The sequence below is a fragment of the Sorex araneus genome, chromosome 5 (genome assembly GCF_027595985.1).
Source record: "Sorex araneus isolate mSorAra2 chromosome 5, mSorAra2.pri, whole genome shotgun sequence".
Lineage (NCBI taxonomy): Eukaryota > Metazoa > Chordata > Mammalia > Eulipotyphla > Soricidae > Sorex > Sorex araneus.
The window spans coordinates 86,488,244-86,503,345 of record NC_073306.1 but is presented as its reverse complement, the minus strand read 5'-3'; the positions used below and the strand labels follow the sequence as shown (position 1 = coordinate 86,503,345).

The 15,102-nt window shown below is 45.5% G+C and overlaps 1 protein-coding gene across 1 annotated transcript in view; it reads right to left on the bottom strand.

Annotated features, from left to right (window-relative positions):
- Positions 1 to 3,208: 3,208 nt before the first annotated feature.
- Positions 3,209 to 15,102, bottom strand: part of CHD1L (chromodomain helicase DNA binding protein 1 like) — a 45,248-nt gene continuing 33,354 nt past the window's right edge. Inside the window, exons 17-23 of the mRNA XM_055140166.1 lie at positions 14,213 to 14,376; positions 11,892 to 12,097; positions 10,794 to 10,892; positions 8,400 to 8,470; positions 6,949 to 7,063; positions 6,064 to 6,172; positions 3,209 to 3,534 (exon numbers count right to left, since the gene is read on the bottom strand). Coding sequence (XP_054996141.1) covers positions 3,462 to 3,534; positions 6,064 to 6,172; positions 6,949 to 7,063; positions 8,400 to 8,470; positions 10,794 to 10,892; positions 11,892 to 12,097; positions 14,213 to 14,376 — 837 coding nt within the window. The 3' untranslated portion in view covers positions 3,209 to 3,461. The remainder of the gene's footprint in view (positions 3,535 to 6,063; positions 6,173 to 6,948; positions 7,064 to 8,399; positions 8,471 to 10,793; positions 10,893 to 11,891; positions 12,098 to 14,212; positions 14,377 to 15,102) is intronic.

Below are 15,102 nucleotides of genomic sequence, written 5' to 3'. Positions count from 1 at the left end.
TAAGCTGGAGATACAAGATGATTCACATTAATAAATGGATAAATTATAAAAGATGCTTTATAGTTGATTTTTAAAGACATGATGAAAGTGCGGTGGCTCAAATGAGGCCTATTTCAACCTGGTGTCCTTATAGAAAGTAAATTTGGACAAGAGGGCTATGCAGAGAAAAACTGTGCAAGGAAAAGGCAAAAAGAGGACCATCTGCAAGCCAAGGAACAGGCCTCAGAAGAAACAAAAACGCTGACATCCTCATTTTCACTTTTAGGCCTCCAGAATTATAACACAATTTCCAGGCTATTATTGATTTTTTTTTCTAATACAGGCTATTTCTAAATATGCTGAGGAAGGCAGACTGGAGTGATAGCATAGCGGGTAGGGTGTTTGCCTTGCACGCGGCCGACACGGGTTTGATTCCTTCGTCCCTCTCGGAGAGCCCGGCAAACTACCAAGAGTATCCCGCCTGCACAGCAGAGCCTGAAAAGCTACCTGTGGAGTATTCAATATGCCAAAACAGTAACAAGTCTCACAATGAGATGTTATGGTGCCCGCTCGAGCAAATCAATGAACAACGATGAACAACAGTGCCACAGTGCTGAGGAAGGCAGCTTTGTCTTACAGATCTAACTGCACCTTGCACGTAGCCTGTGCTCTACCTCTCGAGCCATCTGCCCAGCCTCTGGGTTTTCTTAAGTTACTTGTTCTGTGATCTTTCGTCATGACAGTCCTGGTTAAAAAGAAGACAATGTAAAGATGACGACAGCTCTCACAGATCAGCCGTCACAAAGAGAAGTGGTAGAAGCCGGCAAGAATGAGGAAGAAGTGAGGTGCAGACTAAAACGCTCTCTGACATTAGTGATGGGAGGTACTGGTTAAAGAGAAGGGTGAAGAATAAGTCATCATGGACTTCTCAAGTTTGGAGTTTGGCTGTGACAGAGGGAATAAGGAATTGAGGGAGCTGTTCTTTTTCTTTTTTTTTCTTTTTTGGTCACACCCGGTGATGCTCAGGAGTTACTCCTGGCTCTGCACTCAGAAATTACCCCTGGCAGTGTCAGGGGATAATATGGGATGCTGGGAATCAAACCCAGGTCAGCCGTGTGCAAGGCAAACACCATACCGGCTGTGCTATCGCTCCAGCCCCGAGCTGTTTGTTCTTAATGAGAGACCTTCATCCTGCTTGTAAGTCAACAGAAAGGGATTTAAATGGAGAGATGAACTATTTAATTGGTAGAATAAAGTTAGAGAGGGTGAAAGAGCAGCGTTCACAGCACCAGTGGAGTTGATCGCTGTGCTAACACAGAAAAGAGCCGGGTGCAGACAGAAGAGACCCTCAGGAGAGGCGGGAGAGGGGAGAGGGCTGGCCTCCATTTTTTGGTTGATAGAGGTCTTCAGTCTAAGTTGTCTGTGCTGCCAAAATGGCATCTTAGTTCTACTCTACCTTATAACTGAAGTTGTTTCTGTACATTCTGCCATTTAATTGACTGCTTGTCTATTTTCAGTGTGATCTGAGTCTTCATCGTAATGTCAAGAGTATTTTAGGGAGAAGTCAGAAGCTCCAAAGGGCAGTTCCTAGTCACACACCATAAAAATGTCAAGAGTCTTTCCATATTCTCAAGTTTTATATTTAAGTATTTAAGCCATCTGGAGTTTATAATACAGAAGAAGTCTAATTCTTTTCCCAAACTGCTAGCCAACTGTTATACCATTTCAATTCAACCGATATTGTAGTGCTTGCTAATTGTTTTGTGTGATATGAAAAATAAACCAGAAATTATCTTTCTCACAAACCTTATTAATTAAGCAAGGGTTAAGGAAATATACCAACAAGTAGAATATAAAGTGCAATGAACTAAGTGTCATAAATAATCATTAGTAGTTCAAACACAGAAAGACTACATTTTAGGTAGGACTACGGGAAATGCCTTTTTCAGCATTGTCAATGAGCACCCAATTGGGTAGGGAACAATACTAAGCTGAAGAGAAGGGATAGGGTTTAGAGGAGCACTGTGGTTCAGGCAGAGATGTGAATGAAGAAATGAGGAGGAAATGCAGGTCTTTGGGCAATGAGAAAGTAGAGCACAGACCTGGGATGTGGCTCAGCCAAGCTTCCTCATGCAAGGGGTGTACTGGGTTCAATCCCCAGTCTGTTTCTTTCTCTGTCTATCTCTCACTACACACACACACACACACACACACACACACACACACACACACACACACACACACACGTGTAATAGTAATACTGAAAGTAAGGCAAGTAATGTGGTAATATTGAAAGTAAGGCAAGTATTACTGAAAGCAATTAAGCAATTTTCTCCTCAGTAATTAATGAATTTAGGACCTAACAGGTCTTCATCACAGATGCTAAATCATTGACAGGTGAGAATTATCAGAAAGGCGTGGGAAGGAATTATATCCCCTTGTGCTAAAGGCTCTGCTTCCCTCAAAAAATTTTGATCCTGACCAAGTTCCCCTAAGGCCAGTTCAGTCAAGAGTCCAGGGCTAAGGGCTCTGGAGAGGCTCCACCCTGTGCCCGGGGCCTCAACAGCAGAGATAGGCTCCTTGCGCAGGGTCAGCCAAGGCGGAGACTCCCTCAAGAGGCTCAGCTTCAGTCTTCTCTCAGACACTTCCTCAGAGGCTCCCGGCCTCCACGCCCTCCAGTGACCACTGGCCATTCCAGGCCGGCTTGGTGTCATGGGAAGAAAGTCTCTGGCTTCTGTCACCACATTCACAGGTCCCTAGGCCAACACACTTTCTTCTAGATTCGACGCTACAGAGTGCTGCTGAGGAGAGCACAGAAGGTAGCCGCGTGTGTCTGGATCAGGAAACTCACTTCTCAGCGGCTGCATCCGAGGCCTCTCAAAGCTATGGATTGGCAGACAGCGCTTCCTTCCCCTGAAGCCGCCCTGCTGTCCAACTGCCTTTCATTCCTCCTGCAGCCACAGAAATTTTCATTCCATTTCTCTCTAAGGAAATCAGTCTGGGGCTGAAGCAATGGTACAGAAGAGGGCCAGGTGCTTGCACTGCCCACGGCTGATCTGGTTCGATGCCTGACATCCCACATGGTACCCCCGAGCCTGCCAGGAGTGATCCCTGAGTGCAGAGCCAGAAGTAAGCTCTGAGCACTGGCAAGTATGGTCCAGAAAAAGAAAAAGAAAGAATTCAGCCCGTGGAGAAGAAAACTAAACCAGGGGTGGGAAGCAGTAAAAAAGCCATTTAAGACACAATGTTTATTGTGATGAAACTAGCTGTAGGAACCCAGCAAGTCCAAGCAAGCTGCCCGAAGCTACCCACAACACCCCTATATTCCAGGCACCACAAGAGGCCATCCCGGAGAACAAAAGCAGAATTCCAAAAAAAGAGGCCTAGAGGACGCTGAATCCTTCCTCAAGTACGCATCCACGGTGGCTCTATGCAAACGTCAGAATAGCCATTGCTGGAGGCTGGACGTGATGCAGGACCATCTAAGGCACCAGGTGTCCTGAGGGAGCAGACGGGGCTGCCTGTGCATGGGGAGGCTTCCGGGGAAAGTAGTAACTGTTGCGAAGGCTGTCAAGAAAGACACTCATTGCTTTCAATTTTACCAAAACTTCAGTTCCCTGGTAAATATGGAAATACCCACACCAAAGGTAGCAGGCCTCAGTTCCCTCCCCCCCATCAGGAATACTGTTAGTACTTATTACTTCAATGGCTCGGATGCACTCAAACTCGATACGGCCCGGACTATGTAAGACACTGTTTGAATTGTGCAAGGTACCACTGGAATTGTACAGGCACCTAAAACACAACTTGACAGAACAGAGCGATAGTACCGTGGGTCAGGCATTTGCCTTGCATGCACCTGACCCTGGTTCGATCCCCAGCATCCCATAAGGTCCCCTGTGCACTGCCAGGAACAATTCCTGAATGCAGAACCAGGAGTAAATGATGAGCACCTCCAGGTGTGGCCATTAAAAGAAAAAAAAAAAGACCAACAAAATACTCAACCTAAAACACAACTTTCTCTGAGTGTTTATAGTGATTTAAAAATCTTAAAAACAACAGCTGGGTGAATTAATTTTGGTAAGTAAATAAAAAGATGGAATTTCTATACCATTATAACAGTTGGGGGTCAATTCAGTTGCTTCAGTATAGTAGTTCAAACAACACTAATTTATATAGCAAGGAAGTCATCAAAAGAAAATACCAGTTGGGCAAAATTAGATTATAACCTAATGGTTAAATGAATTTCACACTGCTTCTTAAGAACTTATCAAATAGGTTCAGGAATCAGTGAGTTCACTTGTGGTATTACAGAGAAACCAGATGAGAGTATGGCCCGGAGAGAAAGTACAGTGGGCAGGGCACTTGCACATGACTGACCCAGGTTTGATCCCTGACACCTCATATAGCTGTTACCCTGAGAACTGCCAGAAATGAGCCCGGAGCAAGCCCTGAGCACAGCCAATAAATAAATAAATAAATAAATAAATAAATAAATAAATAAATAAATAAGAAGGGAATAGTACTTTTGTTTTGTTTTGTTTTGGAGGGCCATACCCAGCTGGCTCTGTGCTCAGGGATCACTCCCTATGGGCTCACAGAACCATCTGTGGTGCTGGAGATCAAACCTGTGTTAGCCATGTACAAGATAAGCATCCTACTCGCTGTACTATCTCTCCAGCCCCCAAAGTATCAAATGATGGCAACCTCTGTCCTTGCATTACAAAACTGAGATTATCAAGTAGAGGTGGGGGGCAAAGGGGGTGGGGGTGAGTTTGAGAGATGGATTAGAAGTGTCATAAAGACAGTAGAAGGGTCTTGGGCACTTTGATGGTGATGAAGATAACAGCAACTATAGACATTAAAACCACATATGTTAACACCTCTATAGCTGTGTTACCTAAACTATATTTTAAAATCACTATTTTAAGAAGAAAAGAAATTTTTTTGGCTTTTTGGGTAACACCCAGCAATGCACAGGGGTTACTCCTGGCTCTGCACTCAGGAATCACCCCTGGCAGTGCACAGGGGGCCATATGGAAATTGAACCTGGGTCGGCTGCATGCAAGGCAAATGCCATACCCACTGTTGCTATTGCTCCAGCCCCAAGAAGAAAAAAATTTTAATTCTAAGAAGCTCTGAACTAATTCAAACCTTGCAAAATAACACAACTGTTTTTATAGTGATATACTGAAACTCGTCAGATTCATGATACTTATTGTTACTTTACAAATCTTATTGGGGCTGGAGCGATAGCACAGCGGGTAGGGCGTTTGCCTTGCACGTGGCCGAACCGGGTTCGATTCCCAGCATCTCATATGGTCCCCTGAGCACCGCCAGGGGTAATTCCTGAGTGACGAGCCAGGAGTAGCCCCTGTGCATCGCCAGGTGTGACTCAAAAATAAAAAAAAAAAAAAAAAGTTAAAAAAAAAAAACACAAATCTTATTATTTCTGATTCTTAAAAAATATTTTTAAAAAGCTTAAAAACAGTTCAGTTGTTTGCTTGTTTCAGTTCAAGCTCTTAGAATTTGCCTTTGTCCATAGATCTAAAGATGCTATAGAGAAGAATCATGAAAATTCCACACAGGGTAGAGGGGAGGGAGGGAGGGGGGGGGGAAGAGAGAGAGAGAGAGAGAGAGAGAGAGAGAGGGAGAGAGAGGGAGAGGGAGAGACAGAGAGAGACAGAGTGAGCGAGTGAAGGCTTGTATCCCCCCAACCTGTTGTCCCAAACACTGGCAAGTGGGGATCTGGGTCACAGCACTGATGACACAAAAGAGGAGGTGAGGGAACAATGAGGTGGGGCTGGAGGGAATGAAGGCAATGGTCTTGGATGCTCTAATAGCTAAATGTTTTTTTAAAATGAGTGTCCTAAGGAGGTGCAGTAGGGGCAGGAGGGGACCTTGGGACAATGACACTGGTGGAGCTACAAGTCTGGAGCTGGAACACTGAGGGCTTGAAATTCTATTCACAGAACTGTACATCATGGTTCCTAAGTTTAAATATTTTTTCAAGTGACACCAGAAAAGGTAAGACATGTGCTTTGTGAGCGGAGAGAGCACTCCACCCAGGGTCACAAAGGATACATGTAAGTTGGGATGCCTTTCGCAGCCAAGTGCTTCCTGATGAGTCGTTCAGTGCCATACCAGTTGAAACCTTTTGTGGCATGTCCAATACGTGGAAGATGAACACTTGCTGTTAAAAGAGAAGCATCACTCATCAAAAGCTGGTAGGACCAAAACCCATCGCAGTGTGGAGTGTGGAGGTGGGTGCAGACTGTAACAGAGGAAAATTCTAAGGACTTAAGTTCTAGAAATCGGAGCGGGGTGGGTACAATAGAAATAAAGCATGACTGCCATTGAAATGTAATTAGCCTACGAAGTCAACAGACACACTCTGGGTTTGGAAAGCAAACTAAACTCAGCAGAGGAGTTGTCTGCTAAGGCTGACTGGGACTCAGGAGGAAAGACGACGCATATGGCTCACTTATTACATGTCTGCATCCTCTGCTTCCTCATCTGCAGACTCATGGTATATAAACACCTGAATGAGCAGAAATGGGCCCTGGGTAACAGATACAACAGTGATTGACAGGAAAAAGAACCAGGGCCAGAGCCATAGTACACCAGGTAAGGCACCTGCCTTGCATGCATCAACAGGGGTCCAATCCCCAGCCTCCCATATATGATCCCCAAGCCTGCCAGGAGTTATTCCTGAGTGCAGAGCCAGGAGTAATCCCTGAGCACTGCTGGGTGTGGTCCCAAACCCAATATTTTAAAAAATTTTAAAAAGGAAAAAGAACCATATAAATACAAGCTGCTGGGGAGGGAACTTCTCTGGTCCCTTATATTGGGGATTTACCTTTCTGTTGGGTCAAATGTGGTCCTGACATTTCTTAGCCCCCTTTAAAATTCACTTCACATGCCTGGAAACAAACTGATCTACTGCTGAGGACAGTTGATGGGGCTTACCTTTCTTTTTCTTTGCTGCTGAAAATATCTTCCTCAGGCCCTCTTCTAGGGCTGCCATCTTAATGCCAGACAGGGCATTGGAGGAATCCCGGTGCTGAGCCACAATCAAGGCCAACTAGGAGGAACAGACACTGAATGAGTGACCTGACATGGAGGGGGCAGCATGGCCACCCTGGTGACCAGCCTGTGGGGGATGAAAACAGGCCTCTGGAGGACATGGACTTCATGGCGACCTTGGCTTTCACCCCAACCGTGAAAAAATGTGCCATCACTGCACACACATCCAACAGTTTTCTCTGTTTATGACAACTATACTATCTTTTCTATAGTACATAGAAAAGTAAGTACTATAGTATAGTATTTCTTCTTTTGACGGAATTTTAAAACCAGTATTAGGAACACTGTCCTGGGGGCCAAGATATAGGACAGACGGGAAGCACCTGCCTAGTAGGCAGCTGCTTTAGTACCCCGAAGAGTTCACCAAGCCCCGCCAGGAGTGATCCCTGAGCTCAGCGCCAGGAGTCAGCCCTGAGCACAGCTGGGTGTGACCCAAAAACCAAACTAAAAAACCAAAAAGACTGTTCTTTCTAAACACTCTCAAGCATGAAGATGATTTTTCAAAATCTTATGAGCAGAAAGAACTTTAGTGGTCCTGCCCCCAGGTTCCCAGGAACCTCTCAGCCCCAGAACTTGTGCACAGTCTTACAAATCTTTTCAAATAGTTCCCATGGGGGATCAAACACCAGATCTCTCCACTCCAGCCCTAATCTAAGTGTGGGAGAGCTGGCAAGACCAAGGGCTGACACCACTACACTCATCAGAACAGCATGTCCCAAAAGTCAGAAACCATTTTCTGGAGTCACTGGCATCTGGGCTGTTTGTGGGCACCGTGCTGCTCTCCTCTGCACTGTCCTAGAAATGCCTCAATGAGGTCACCAGCCATTGTTTTGTAAATTTCTTCTGTCAATAAGATTTGGCTCTAATTTAAATATGAATTCAGGGGCTGGTAGCACACCGGGTATGGTTCCCTGAGCACCACCAGGGGTAATTCCTGAGTGCAGAGCCAGGAGTAACCCCTGAGCATCGCGGGGTATGACCGATAAAGCAATAAATAAACAAGTAAATAAATATGAATTCAGGTCCTGGAGGTGGAGTAAGTCAAAAGCTCACAGAAATTTCAAATGACAGGAAAAACAGAGACATTGAGGATGCCAGAGGAGAATTTATTTGCATAGAAGAAATATGGTTTGGGGCCCCGAGAGATAGTACAGTAGGTAAGGAGCTTGCCTTGCACGTGCTGACCCGGGTTCAATACTCAGCAACCCATATGGTGCCCAGAGCATCATCAGTGATTCCTGAGCGCTAGCCAGGACTAACCTCTGAGTATCAAAGGATGTGGCCCAAAAACAAACAAAAAGAAATGAGTTGGTTCCTTTTCTCTGCTTACTTACCAAATCTTGTCCCTTGTTTCTTGACTCTTTGTCATCAATGGGAAATAAAAGAACACCTCCCAAACTCAAGTCTAAGGGAAAATAAAAAGGAAAGAACATTATGGTCTTCGGCTATAAGCTAAGAACCCTGGAGAAAGACTATTGTGAATTCTCTTTAGATACCTGTCGCTTCAACTCTCTCTCCTGGTCTCGGCCTCTGCATTAACCAGACACTTGTCTGAATGTCTTTGCTCAAAAAATTTTACTTGAAAAATCTCTTAACTGGGGCTGGATAGTACAGCAGGGAATTTGCCTTACAGTTGATTGGGGTTCAACCCCCAGCATTCCATATGCTCCGCTGAGCCAGGCAGGAGTGATTCCTGAGTGCAGAGCCAGGCATAAGCCCTGAGCACTGCCAAGTTAGGCCCCCAAACAAAATCTCTATGGGCACCAGGATAGAGCTCAGTGGTAAGGTATAGGCTCTGCGTTTTAGGTCCTGGGTTCAATCTCTGGTCCCATCTTTCCTCCCAATAGTCAAACTGTGGTAGAATACATGTGACAGTCAATATAACATTCTATTTTTAAGGGTACATATAGTTCATATGTACTAAGTACAGTCACATCATTGCATACCCAATCTAAAACTTTTCAGCTTGCAGAAGTGAAGCTGAAGAACACGCATACCCTCCTGGCTTAGACACTGGCAGTCACCAATCCACTTTCTGTTTCGGTATTTGTGCTTTTCATGTTGTATCAGAGAAATTCATGCCAAGACCAATGTGGACGAACTGCTTTTTTCCTGTTTCCTCCTGAAAGTTTTATGGTGTCAGATTTTACTTCTTGGGTCTTTGATTCATTTTCAGTTTGTTTTGTTTTATTTAAATAAAGGGTCACATTTCATTTTTCTCCATGTGATTATCCAATTTTCTCAACACTGTTGCAGCTGCTGAAGTTGCATGCAAGGCAACTGCCTTCCTCCTGCAGTATCTCTGGCCCCTGTGCTGCACTGCTCAATTACTAGATATCTGCAGACATTTAGTACATTTGAATTTAAGAATAAATTCCGGCCTCTCCCTCCTATTTCTAGCTCTTCCTACTCACTTTGCTCCTCAGTAATGTCCTCATTTGTCAATAAATTCCTTCTATTTCCCCTTCTTCCTCTGCTCTCTCATTTTTCTGTCCTATTTCTCTCAGTTTCAAAGGAGGATCCAAATAGGACCCCTTGGTCTCTATAGTACCAACATGCCTGAAGTCTCCACTTTCTCAACTACATGATTAATCTACATCGCTTCAAGATGCTGAACCCTTCTATCAATAATCTGTTTTAGGAAGAAGAGCATTCTGAGTCTTTATGCATCCCTTACCCCATCCCCGCCCTCCCCACCCCAACTACAGAGCTGTGCAGAAGAATCAGGAAAAGCCATCTGAGAAATCAGGGGCCAGGTGGTTGGGAAATACACATTAGTGAAAGCACAGGTGACGGAACACTGGTCACTGAACCCCAATCATGAACAACTCTGAAACTGTGGTGGTGGGGAAAAAGTGTTCTTTCAAAGCCGGAGAAAGCTCAATGGACTGACACAGGCTTTGTATACAGAGGCCCAAACTCAATCCTCAGCACTGCCAGGTGAGACCCCAAAACAAACACACTCAGACCTCAGTGCCCTTTTCTATGATCATCAACAACAAGGCTCTGCGTCCATTTCCCCACAGCCCAAACCGCCTTGCTTCCTTCTCGAGGGAATACTGAACCCCAGCCTGTCTTAACATCACGATATAACCTCTTTTAGCACTCAACTAGCTCTTTACATTCTCATGGTAAGTTTGATTTTCTCCCAAAGGTCTCTGACGTTTACATGGGATATTCCCATACGAAGTTGAGTAAATAAAGGAATGTTCTTAATACCCATATTTTAACATGAGTGCAGAATCCGAGATGATCAAAATATACACATATTCAGTATCTTCACCATGTGTCCCATGAGATAGGTAAAGTATTAATAACTGTTACAGATTACAGGTGACAAATCAATGGTAAGAGACAGTAAGAGACTGATTCAGTCGTGTATAACTGGGGGCTGGAGCAATAGCACAGTGGGTAGGGTGTTTGCCTTGCACGCGGCCGACCCGGGTTCGATTCCCAGCATCCCATATGGTCCCCTGGGCACCATCAGGGGTGATTCCTGAGTACAGAGCCAGGAGTAATCCCTGTGCATTGCCGGGTGTGACCCAGAAAGCAAAAAAAAAAAAAAACAAACAAAAAACAAAGTTGTGTATAACAACTGTGTGACTGACAACAGAATTCAGACTCCAACCAACTCTTCTGTCTCCTGGTCAGTTGCTCTGTACCTCAGGATCCCTGCCCTAAGTGTCCTGTCCTCAAAAGCCACCCAATCATTCTCTTATTTTTCTTACCTTTCATCTTCCCAGCCAGCTCATAGACCTTTCTTGGCTCTGCAGATCGTGTTTCCAGAGCTGTGAACAAGCCACCTCTGCCCCAGCGGCCAGAATCATCTAATAAAAGAGACACTTTCATCCATAGAAGGCAAAAGAAAATAAATAAAATCTATTCTCTAAGAGAACAGGAATATCATAGGTGGGACTTCTCAGGTATGTTTAGGTCTTTCTACAATGTACCTGGCATTGTGACTAAGCAGCGAGCAAAAATCACCATCTGGGAAGAGTGAAATCTCTGGTTGCCTGCAATAATCCTAGGGAGGTGGCTGAGGAAGGATGGATGTCAATATAAGGCCCTAAAGTACTGGCACGGTGGTGATGCCACAGCACACAAGTCCCATTTATCAAGGAAGAGGGAAAGCACAGAGACTAACATACATGTTCTACTTATAATCATGTAATCCTTCTACAAATCGCTGTCAGTATGTGTTATATGTCAGGCACTCTTTTAGACAATAGGAGATATACATATACAAACACATACACACATATATATACACACACACATACATAAAAATAATATTGGTGAGAGAGCAGCTTCCCTTGAATCTTCTTGGCCACTGCAGTGAGTCAGACACATAAATGCATACACAGAACCACCTGAAATATCATGCATACAGCACGAAGACGAATAGAGCAGAGGCCTTAAACCAGGGTGTATTTTCTAAGAGGCAATCAGAGACCTCCCTGGGGAAAGCATATCCAGGCAGAGGCAGGAGCCACAGGGGACACACGTGGAATTCTGTTTTTCTTCCTGCCTCCTCTAAAAGTACTAGTGTTATCTAATGGCTGCTTCATTCACACTTCTTTACTCCTGTTCGTTCTCTTTGAGCTGTGAAGAGAGCTCAATGGTAGCCTAGGCTAGGCAGGGCCCCCTGACCCACACCCAAGCTCTGCCCCTATTAAAAACAAAAAGGCCTTCAGCAGCCAAGAAGGCAGATGTTATCCCAACACACAGTAAGGAAGTTGAGGCTCCGGGAAATCAGACTCAATCATCTGCCTCTCATTTACCAAGGCATAAATCTGAGGGTTTGCATCTGGGCCCCCTGCTCCTACCCACGCAGTGCACGATGACAGCATCCTCCGGCCCGGCCTGAGGGTGGGTGACATCACCGCTGATATACGTGATGGAGTGCCCATCCTCGTCTTCCTCACTCGATGGGCCAGCGTGCTCATCTTCACCATCCTCCAGGTCCTCTGGGTCGCTCTCCTCGGAAGGCAGGCAGGAGGACTGGTAATTGTTGGACTCCCACCAGGCCATCCTGCAGCAGTCCAGGGAGAAAAGGAAATGACCAGGGTCGATCGCCACTGCCCCTGGTGCACGCTCGGCAATGCCCATCACAAGCACTGAGTGCCCAGTGCAAACTCAACTAGAAATAACCCAACTGAGGACACTGGGTATTTATTCACAACCAAGAAGTCTCATGGACTGTCCTTGACTACAAAGATCAGTCAGAAATGTCCATTGGCTTTGTTTGGTTGGTTGGTTGCTTGGTTTTTTGGTTTGGGGGCCACACCTAGCGATGCTCAGGCTTAACTCCAGGCTCTGCACTCAGGAATTACTCTTGGCAGTGCTTAGGGGACCATAAGGGGATGCAGGGGATCGAACCAGGGTCATCTGCGTGCAAGGCAAGCACCCTACTCACTGTACTATCACTCTGGCTCCACATCCATCGATTTTTTAATAGAAAACAGAGGCACTTTACTGACATGATAATAACTCAAGGTGGAAGGACATGCTCCAGCTTCAAAGAGAAGGGGAGCTGGGGTCAGTGTTAGGCTGAGTAGAAGAAAGTACATCACAAACTAGAGTCCAACCGATTTTCAGGAACTACGTCCACAGTCACAAAGGAATACAGCAAACATGCACAGCTGAGGAGCACTCGATGGACCCACATCCCATGTAGAGAGGAAAAGGCAGAGAAATGTCAAGGGGCGTGTAGCTTGGTGATGAAGAGGAAGGAGATGGGGGCCGATAAGGGCTCTGTGGTGCTGTCTCCACAGGTCAGTACTGCCTGGCGGGGGCCTGGGGTCTGATCGGTGCAAGAGTCTTAAACTTCTGCTCTGGCTCAAACAGAGTCAACTGGAGGCAACAGGGCAGCTTCCCCCAGAGAAGCTGTCACACTCACCAAACTGCAAGCTTCGGGCCTGTCTGCTATAGCTTTTTAATAAGCTCCAGGCAGAGAAAAGTGGTGATGTTACAATATTTCACTCTTTCAAAAGGAAAGCAAGCAATATGCATTCTTAACTCTTGTTCTGTTCTATACCAAGTGGGTGTCTTGGTCTTTGCTCTGAGAGAAGATCAGTTCATCATCTTATCTGTCATTAGTAACGCAAGTAACCACTGACAGCTTTGATCAAGCTCATTCTCCCCTGCCCATTCCTGGGATACTAGTTTCCTTTTGCTTTCCATTTCCTTCCCATCTTGTTTTCTGCCAAGTGAGAGTGCAATTTTTCACACGAGCCCAAGCTTCGCCAAATATGTCTGTTTTATAAGAGCATGACTATTCAAGGAAACTCTTTTACTTCAACTGAATATAGTCTCTGCCTTGGGCACTCCAAGACTTTTCACTAAAAGTTTAATTTCTTTTTAAAGGAGGAGGAACAGGAAAGAGGAGGGAGGGACAGGGAAGAGGGAAAAGAAGTGAGAAAAGAAAAGGAGGGAGAAGATTTTTTTAAAAAGACAAAGAAAGGGGCTGGAGTGATAGTACAGAGGGTAGGGCATTTGCTTTGCAGTCGGCCGACCCAGGTTCGATTCCCAGCATCCCATATGTTCCCCCAAGCACCGCCAGGAGTAATTCCTGAGTGCAAAGCCAGGAGTAACCCCTTAGCATTGCCCAGTGTGACCCAAAAAAGAAAAAAGAAAAAAAAGAAAGAAAAGGACAATTCTTGTCCTACAGATACTGATGTGACCGGTGTTAGAATAATAAACAGAGGGGCTGTAGAGATAGTACAGCAGGTAGGTAGTTTTTGACTCAAATTCAATACCTGAAATCTCATATGGTCCCCCAAGCACCACCAGGAAAAATTCTTGAGTATAGAGCTAGGAGTAACCCCGAGCAATGTTGGGTGTGGCCCCAAAAGGGAAAACAAAAGGAAGAATAAGAGGTTCAGGTGCCCAGTGCAAGCCAGCACCGCAGGGCACTGGCATCCCCAGGTGGCCGGGTCATTCTCAGCTGATCACACTGAGCTGCCCACTCAGAGGACCCCGGGCCTCCGAAGTCCCACTTGAGAGGCGGCCCCCAGTTAGAATCTCACTGGCTATTACCAGAAGGAGCTCTGCCAGTTTTATGGAGGCTGTCTGCCATTTTAAGGTGAGTTCAGCTGTGAACTCACTCTTCACCCCTGCCTCTCTGCATCCTCAGCAGCACACTTACTTCTTCTGGTGTTCAGCTTCTTCCCTTTTCCTTTTTTTCTCCTCTATCAGTCTCCTCCGCTTGGCTGCTGCTTCTTGTCTTTTCTTCCTTCTGTCTTCCAGCTCCTCTGGGCTCAGAATTCGCTTCCTTCTGGTAGCACCTTCCACCAGGCCTGGGACGAGAACCTACAGAAAGAGTAAGATCCACTCCAGGTTTCCCTCAGGAACTCCAACCATCCCTGAACATGCTTTGCTGGAAGCAACATACCCCGTGCTTCACAAAACACTGCATCTGCACACCCCTGTGTGTGACAGGTGGTGGTATAAAATACTTTCATCTACTGTTCATGATCCATAGCTCAGGCATGGTGATTAGGACATGATGCTTTGAAAACCACAAAAGCACTGGTGTACTCTGCACCACGACATGCACCGTTCCCCCCATTTCATTAGGAAGACGGCCCTCTAAAAAAGTAACTTCAAGGGTCCAGAGTAATAGCATAGCAGGTAGGTGACCGACTCAGGTTCGATCCCTGGTACCCCATATTGTCCCCTGAGCACTGCCAAGAGTGATTCCTGACTGCAGAGCCAGGAGTAACCCCTGAGCATCACCAGGTGTGCCCTCAAAACCAAAAACAAACAAACAAAACACACACAAAAAATAAAAAAAATCCAGACAAACCAACCAAAACTTCAAATGTCCCTAAGTGTGCCTTGTAGAATGCCATTTAAAGCTTAGCCATTTATAAGTGCAATTTCCCCATAACTTATGATTCTTTCATATTATTTCCACATTGTGATTATCTCAATGATGCATGTACTTAGCCAATGACAAGTGCCAAGTACTGTGGATCTGACATATACTTTTATTGCCCCCACCCTCAATGACACAGCATACAATTATCCACAGTC